The sequence below is a fragment of the Halyomorpha halys genome, unplaced genomic scaffold (assembly GCF_000696795.3).
Source record: "Halyomorpha halys isolate HHAL.00 unplaced genomic scaffold, Hhal_1.1 Scaffold4.1, whole genome shotgun sequence".
NCBI classification, from domain to species: Eukaryota; Metazoa; Arthropoda; class Insecta; order Hemiptera; family Pentatomidae; genus Halyomorpha; species Halyomorpha halys.
In genome coordinates this window covers 3350199-3359443 of record NW_027116287.1, presented here as the reverse complement: position 1 = coordinate 3359443, position 9245 = coordinate 3350199, and the positions used below count along the sequence as shown (strand labels likewise).

Sequence of the window (9245 nt, the reverse complement as noted above, 5' to 3'; positions counted from 1 at the left end):
TACTATTTATGAGAAATAAACCTTTTTATTTGAAAATAAAGGAACATAGGACATTTATATGTTCACATGACGTCATTACAGATTCGTTTATTTTCATAATGGAGAATAAGAAGAGAATATCATCCAAACTATCAAAAGCGCTTATTTTCCCATGATATTTCATCTAATGGTGGATTGTAGTTCTATAACGATATAAGTTTACACAGACATACATTTATACATTTATATATTTACATATTTTTTAACAATAATTTTAAATTAAAAGAATAATCATATAATACATTTAGATATATTGTAAAATATATATATTCACAAATAGTGTAATTATTTATAATGAATATTTACATGTTATGACCTTAAAAATGCAAAAAATTCTTAAACATATAGTTGTGTGACATATCATATTTTACATACAAGATATTATATTTATTTCCTACTGGAACAAAAAATAAAAATATGTATATTTTTACATAAAAACACTACACTGACGCCAAAATAAAAAAACAAAAAACTATCAATTTCCAGTATCCAGAAAATCCTTTAATCTGGCATTATATGGTGTTCATCATGTCTTGATTTATGATGAATTGTCAAGATGGATAAAGAAATTCTAGCCTTAACAAAAATGTATATATAATTAAAAAAAAAATTATGCTACAAAAAATATCTCTCAAATAGTGATTGTAAATAAAGGAAATAGCATAAGATTGGGAACGAGAGAGAAGCCAATATTTTTTTTTTGTCCCAGTGTATCTTCAAATTTTAAAATATTTTAAAAAGCATAAAAGAGACGAGAAATGATATTATTATTTTTTACACACTTACCTTTCTATCTTTAGTATCTGATTTAAAATGGAAGATAACTACATTAAGATCCCCATTATGAAAACTAAATATGAACAAGGAATAATTTTATAAAATGCTTGAAAACGAATATTTGAAAATAATTGATATAAGATAATTTTACTTTATTAATGATGTCGTCCATTGAGCCAAGACATCTCTAAAAAGTCCATACTTATGAGAGTGTTTTCTATAGTTTATTTTCTGCAGTTAAAGAACTATAAATAAGGAGAAAAGTAAAAAAAAATGAAGCCTAAGTTAGTGTAGACATTTAAAAAAAAAAAAATGCTGAGTGGAAAAGTACAGGTCTGAGGAGGAAAACTTCAAAAGAAATGGAGTAATTGAGAATATGTAACCTGAAAAAATGGGAAATATGAATAAAAAAAATTGGAAGGTTGCTGTAAAAACTTTTGGTAAAAAAAAAAATTCTAATGTGGTTGAGCTATTAATTTTTTTATACCATTAATCCTTACATTAATTTTTTGATTTTAGAGGACCTTCTGTAGATTATAAATATAGGACAAAAGAACAGTTTTTATAGACATTTTATTTTTCATCAAGACAGTAGAAGCCCATAGGTCAAACATTACCCTTGTATTTTTTTTTTTTTTTAAATTTAATTTTATGTTTTTTAATAAATTCTCTAAAGATAATTTTGTAATATTAAATTCCCTATATTATTACTTCTATCTAAATATTTGACTATTTTATGGGTAAAAAACAAATTAAAGCTTTATTAAATTTTGGTCCACATATTTACAATAAATTTCATTAATTGAAAATGTTATTTACCTTTTTTTTTATCCAAATAATTACTTTTTAACAGCTATTAAAATCCACGAATGATATTTCTAATAGAAAATATGACAATTACTGAACTAACTTATCATTTTGTTAATTAATGGACTCTCTTAACTACTGTACGGGAATGGAATATATTTTTAAAAAATAACATGCTCATTAATAAATAATATCAGATTTATTGATTTAATTCCACTCTCCACTTTTTCTGAGATGTATTAGCTATAAAGAAGTGGGAAAGATATACTGCAGTATTTGTTTGACAAAATAAAAGTATGTATATTCAAAATATTTTGGCAAACTATAAATAAATGCATAATTCTAGAATCTTTCTCAAATATTATGAGAGGGATGTTTAAAAAAGTAAAATTACTATAATCAATTAGTATACAGTACGATATAGCGAGGTAATACAAACAATTATAGATTGGAATGGGCTTCTACTGTTTACATTTGTGAAGAATACAAAGACAGTAATTGCATTAATTTAATTTACAAGAATAGGGTTACAACACCAATATTTGATTGATATGTAGCAGTTTAAGAAATACATATATTTACAAAAAATACCTTAGACATTGTCTGTACCGAAAGTCATCTTACAACGATATCTTAATTTAACAAAGAGATTCAATTGCCATATATTGGGATTTGGATTATTCCAGTTAAATAACAATAGTTCAAATAGGCTCACTCGTTGGATTAAAGCTATTTAACATTTGACCCATACATTTAGTCATAAATCGCATTCATTTTTTAGCATTGAATATGTATATATATGTATAAGTCTAACTACATTTTGCATTAAACATTTTTAAATAATTTTTTTGTTATAGTATTTTGAGGATTTATATGTAAAAGAAAAAAAAAAAAGTTAACAATGAAACAGAGCAGTCTTTTGATAAAAAATGTTTTCCGAGGAAACAATATAAATCTGATCCTCCATTTACTATGAGTCTCATTTCTGATTAAATTTGTTTTATGCGATTAAAAATTGTGGTATACCAGTGTGTATTGAATGTAAGAGTATAGTGACAAATTCATAGTTAAAGTTCTTTAATCTCATGAAAGAAACAATTCTTTCTCCTCCAGTTTGAGCTGTTATTATAGGAGACTTATTACTATAATTCCAATCTTCCAATCACTATAAGTGGTTTTTTTTTTTTTATTTTCGAAATGATTGTACTTTTATTTTCTCTTTTTAATATATGCAAGCTTTGTTTTTATTAAATTATAGAATAAAACAGAGAATTTTGTTTTCTGAATTATAAAACACTTAACCTTCTTGAGTGTTATATATAACATCTGAAAGTACAGCATTATGATTTAATATATAAAAAATCATTCTAAATAGGAAATGTCTCTTTAATGGAGGAACGGAAGTACTTGTTTTGTAAGCAAAACCTCAATTAACTATCAAGTGACAAATAAAGAGGAATAATAATAGATAATTTATCATGATTAATAAAATATGTTTATTAATAACTAATAAAATTAATTTTACTAGCAATAGAAATTAGATTAGTAAGAAATAAATTAAATTAAAAATGGATTCCTAAATGGACATTTCATAATTTTTAGATCCCAGTGATGAATCATAACATTTACATAAATAGCTTAAACGACCAATGAATAGTATTAATAAGACCACCAAGGAAACTAATTTTTTTTTTATTCATAAGAGTTCAAATTATAAGTATATATATAATTTATTATTAAAAAATAATACTTAGTATTGTTAAACCATTAGTTTTACAAGTGAAATTTTTTTTTAATTAATAAATACAAGAGAGCCAGTCAGAATGAATGTGGGGCTGGCTTAATTAATCAATTTATTTTTTATTGTTCAGCAGTACTGTAAAATAGCTAAACTTTGCACCGTCAGGTATAACTTAACTCAAAATGTATTCATAGAAACAAAGTTAATCGAGGTTTTACTTCATCAATTACTTTAAAAAAGTGAACCATTAACAATGAACCAATTAATATAATATTAATGTATTATTAATGTAACATTAATTAATATAATATTAATGAACCATTAATAATGACCATTACAATAAAAGGTAAAAAATTAACTTAAAAGCTTTCTCATAAATAAGTAACTAAAAAAATTATAATTTGAGTGTGCTTAGAAATATACCACCATCGGTAGCCAGTTAAATCCATGTTTGACCTGATGAATTTGTCCGCCTGATACGAGGTTCCTGTCAAGAAGGGTCATTGGTACTCCATCTTTTCCTTTTAAAACTAGCGTAGCTATAACTTTCGCAGATCGTCTTCTCAGTTTCAAATGATGAGTTAGCCATTGAAGTCCGTTGTAAAGTTCCTGAAACTCCGAAATGATCATCAGTTCTATTGATACATTAAAAATTTTACGAATACGGCATTAATCGCTTCTACCAAGCAAATAGAAAAAATATATGATAATATAGCCAGTATTAAATGATATCAGATTGTTTCCAAATTTAAATACCTAAACAGAAAAATTGCATTTGAAATAAAACATTCAGAAAAAATGTAAAACTAAATTTCGCATGACAGGATTATACTTATAAAATATTTTTAGGGATGCAGAAAACATTATGTTTATGCACTAAGCAGTCATATTTGTAAGTTTATACAATGGTGCGAAATACTGAGGCTGTTAAATAATTCGGTGGTTTCGGGTGCTTCCAATTATACTATAATCCGTAGTATTTTAGGACACATCACAAGCTAAAATTTTAAACAATGTGAGTGAAAATTAAGGAGATTCAATTAAATTACATTTATTGTTAATTGACACTTGCTTATTGCATTGTTATCAAGGGATCAAATTCTGTTAGCTATTGATAGTTTGTAAAGTATTCATAGAGTCATATATATAATCTGTCTAAAGGCTGAGGTGAGGATTTAGAAAAAAAATATATATAAATTAAATCCCTACAAGATATTCCTCAAGGCAGTTGTAAATTTCTTGATTTTTATTCTCATTTTTAAATTGCAATATTATGAAGTTTCTCTACATTTTATTAATCTTATAATTATGTATATTTAAAATGATTTTTGTTGGTATCTAACACTTCTTTAATATAATGATTTAAATATTGTTCCATAATTGATTTTTTATAATTAAATTTTTGATGAGTTGATCAGTTGAAGATTCACTGTAAAATCTGATTTTTACTTCTCTTTGAAGAGCAGCGTCTTCAGTGAACTAGGCTAGAAGAAAAAGACATTACTCCATTTCTCGACTTCGACGAATTCCTAACTTGTTGAACATAAATTAATAGGAATTTTTAAAAATGATATTACAAACCAAATAGTGTTTGAAGCCATAATATGTTTCAATGTATGCAGCTGAAGAATATGAAGGAATTGACCACTCTTAAGGGTAAACAAATAAAAAAAATAAAAATTAATACTTCGTTAAATGAAAAATAAAGATGAGAAAGTAAAATTAAACAATTGCATAGGAGATTCAGTTTGAAGAATAAAAGAAAAGAAGTTTTTATAAAACATATTAGAAAGATTAGAAAAGGAGAGCACCCAAGAAATCAAGAAGTAATATGTTTAGTGTTAGGGTAAGATAGTTGTTTTTGAACATGCAAATGTATAGATTCATTTATAATAAAGAACAAAGGATTCATTATGAAAATTTATCAGCTGAAGCATAAATTCTTTCACAAATGAGATATACTGCTATGTACATAGGCAATGAAGAGGATTGTAAAAGCTTCTTTGATAAAATATGCAATATTATTTTAGGTTCTGTTCTTTTTGTCTTGGGAAAACGAGGCTTATCAACATTTTTATCATTAGGTAGAGCTATTGTTTATTCCTATTTGGATTTCCTTGCAGCCATAGTTAATATAGGCCTTGGAGGAAGCATTGTAATGGAGAGGGTAAGTTGCCAGGAAAAGCAAAGCCAAATAGGCTGATATGATGAACTCCGGGGGCCTGGCAGAGGAATGGAAGCTAGTCACAGGCTTCTGTCTGCCTCCAGTCTTAGTTTGATTTACGATAGTGGATATTCCTAAAAATACCTGAGTTCCAAGAGCATGGTTAACTCCCTTTTTTTGTGGCTTCACTTTCCCTTGCAAGGAGATTAGGGTATGACATTCCCCTCCACTGACATAGACAGTAGTGAAAGGTAACAGGGGAAAATAATAAGTAGGTTGCTGTGGCAATTAAATAACCAAAAATTGGCCCACCTATGCAACCAACGTTTTATTTGTTGTATTTTCAAAGCTATATCAATTATTTTGTCCATTTTGAAGCATAATCCAAGTCTCTCTCTATCTTCATATCTAGTACCGATAAGAAGGAATGCAGTGCCTTGGGTAGGGATAAAAGACTGATTCTGGCGCAGGGCAAAGAGCCTCTTTGGACCCTAGTCTCGACCCTACCTTAACCACTGGTCACGTGACCTTGGACTTTGGACCCTAGCCTCGAACCTACCTTAACCACTGGCCACATGACCTATGCGGGGAGATTTGAATTTAAATTTTTACTTCAATATAACCTTAACCACTCAGGTGATCAATAGGTCCCTCGATACGCCCTCTTGAGTGTGCCTGGCTGCCATTTTATTTTTCTGCTGTTTGAGAGGCTTACGGGTTTGGCAGAAACTGAGTGTACCCGGCCGTCATTTCGTTTTCTCTGCCACTTAAGGTACTTAGGTTTAGGAAGTGGCTGAGTGTGCCTGATCGCATTTTTGTTTTTTGTACTGTTTGATATACTTACGGGTTTGGCAGAGGCTGAGTGTACTCTGCTGCCATTTTATTATGAGGGCCTCGCGATCCTCTACTTTTCGTTCACCACCATTTTATTACGAGGGCTCTTTTTTTTGTTCGATGCCATTTTATTGTTATGGGTTTATGTTGCGACATTAACATTTTTGAAAAAAATATTTTGATATAGCTTATAAAATACAATTTAAAAAAAAATCTTCCAAAAAATATGTCAGTATGGATTTTCATAAAATATGAATGTAAAATAACTAAATAAGTTTCCTCAAATTTCAGAAATAAGGTGTGATCATTTTCGATTTATAATAATTTTATTCTATGTTTCTTAAAATCTGAATTGTTTTTAAGAATATATTTCAGAACTGCTTTTTGAAATTCTTAGAGTTGCTTTCAAAGCCAATCTTAAAAAATAGGTTGGATTAAACAAAATCCAAGCAAAGCAAACCATGCTTGTCAGTTGGCATGCTGTAGGGCCTAGTGTGGAACATATCTGACTAAATTACATGGTAAATGGGTTTTAATAATTTCTGAAACTTTAACTACATTTCTATAACAAATCACTAATTTTAAACTTCAAACTAAACATTATGAAAAGTCAAACTATGACAGTGAGCAGAAGGATAGTTTGATCGTAGATGGATATGAGGGGAAGATGGTCAGGAAGTGTGGTCAGTAAAGATACAAAAAAAAAAAAAAAACTATACTTAGGTGGAGTTGTCATAAAGAGTCTTGATGACAACTCCACCTGAGTCAACCTGATGCAGACCTGAAATTCAGGTCAAGACGTTAGCACAAGTAAATATGTTATTGTTTATTTTTGTATCTTTACTGACTGCGCCACCATAACCATCTTCTTCTCAAGTCAAATTCCTTTGATTTTCAATTCCATCATTAGAACCATCCCCTCTATCCACTTGTTCTGAACCTTCATCCAGTTATGAATCCATTTGGTCCAAGGAGATACTCTCCATATGTACCATCTCTTCTAAAAGAGTGCTATTAATATATAAACATCATTGTCATAGTAAGATCTTTTTTTTTTTTAGATTGATGACAAAAATTGATGTGAAAAAACAATTAGAAAGATCTCAATCTAAATTAAACCTAGTCATGGCAATAAGAAAATAGTTCAGATATGCCACATTTTTTTTCCTTTTAAACCAAATTTAAGGCTTTTATTGAACCTGCATTTTTTAAAAAAAAGCAATAAGATAACAAAATAGCTTAGAAAAATATGATGCAAAAAAGATGCAAGGATTATAGTTCATATGCCATGAGCCACAGGATGCAGTAGATACAAATTCAGGACAGCATAAAATAAAATTTTTTATCAGGACAAAAATCAAAACAAATAAAAATATTCAAAAAAATTGGATATTTTGAAATATGGGTTAAAAAATCATGGTTTAAAATGCTAAATAGTAGGGCTTTCCCATTTGTACCTACTATTGAAAATTGATAATGCACTTAACGTGCTGGCCAATGGACGGCTTTCCGATTTTTTAAACAACGGGGCTCCACACCCCTTGCTGTTTGCATTCCAATGCCCAACTTCCGGGGCCCCCCTCGCTGTGAAGCTGGAAAAAAAAATTTGTTGTTTTTCCATATTGAAAAAGAAAAATTAAAAAAAACAAAACACAAAAAGATGAAAAACATTACTCTCCCTCAAAACGACATGTATCCGTAGTTTAACATTCTTTCAAAATATTTTTTTTTTAAATTTATTTTAAAAAACTTTATGAAAGATGTTGCTTTTAATGAGGGCTGTTTCAACCAGATATTGTTATTTGTACTGATAAACACACAATGTAAATATTTTAAACCATTTCACTGTTCTGAATATTTTGTTTTAATTATTAATAAACTTTACTGTAATTACAACAATTCTCAAAATAGAAATACTGCACACTGATTATATATTAATTTTGAATTTGTCTTGGGTTTTTAATTTTGTTCTCTTTGTTTATGTCCATACTAATTAAACAATCCCCTTTTTTTTTTTCTAACTGATCTGTATGATTTGTTTTTGTACAACATTTTTATTTATAGTAGATGATATTCCAGAATAAAGAGTTTTCAATTAAAAAAATTAAATTTGTTTGAATTATGTCCATGTTTTCTAAATTATTCATTTAAAAAAGTAAATAAATTATTTATTTCTAAATTCATTTTATTTACTATTAAGGATTTTTTGTTTTAAATAGTTACAAATTAAAAAAATAAATGGTTTGACTTTAATTTTGATTTAAATTAAAAAATAATTGTTCATTAGAATTTTGAGTAAATTGTTCCCCATACTCAATGAGATATGTCTGTTATGCATTGAATTTTGGGTGAGATAAAGAATTAACTAGTTTTTAATTATTTAGATACATAATAATAATAACAGCTTATTGCATAAATATCTATTAGGAATAAAAAAAAAAAAATAATAATCATAGAAAAATTTAGTGATATTGGGTGTCATGTAAAGAACAAAGAAACAGAAAACATTTAAGTTTGATAGAAACATCAATAATATTCATGCTAGTAATGACATTGATCATTGGTTGTAATATTTTGATCATCAAGTAGTAGCGTGATTGAAGAGAAAAAGCTGAAAAATCAAAGTTAATTCGGAGATAAGTAAACTTGATCTACCATTTCTGTTGATGCGATAGTTGGCTTCGGGTGAACCAGAGCAAGAATAATTGAATCTTGTCGTGACTGCTTCCCTCCGAGTCAAACCTTCAGGAGGTACTTGAACATAGGGGCACCATGAAAAGAATTGTTTGAAACCACGTCTAAACCTGAAAAATATTTATTATAAATGTTTTCATCTTTAAGAAGACTAGTTAAAGTAAAGGTCTTTTAAATGCAATATATATA

The 9245-nt window shown here is 28.1% G+C and overlaps 1 protein-coding gene across 4 annotated transcripts in view; it reads right to left on the bottom strand.

Annotated features, from left to right (window-relative positions):
- Positions 1-19: 19 nt before the first annotated feature.
- The window catches only part of LOC106687086 (tachykinin-like peptides receptor 99D), a 655917-nt gene continuing 646691 nt past the window's right edge, over positions 20-9245 (bottom strand). For 3 of the 4 annotated variants that reach the window (XM_067053117.1, XM_067053116.1, XM_067053115.1), the window contains 2 exons: positions 9018-9166; positions 20-3973 (listed from right to left, as the gene is read on the bottom strand). In XM_067053117.1, the coding sequence (XP_066909218.1) occupies positions 3855-3973; positions 9018-9166 (268 nt within the window). In that variant the 3' untranslated portion in view covers positions 20-3854. Of the gene's footprint in view, positions 3974-7823; positions 7955-9017; positions 9167-9245 lie in introns of all 4 variants that reach the window. The other variant, XM_067053118.1, reaches the window with a different exon arrangement.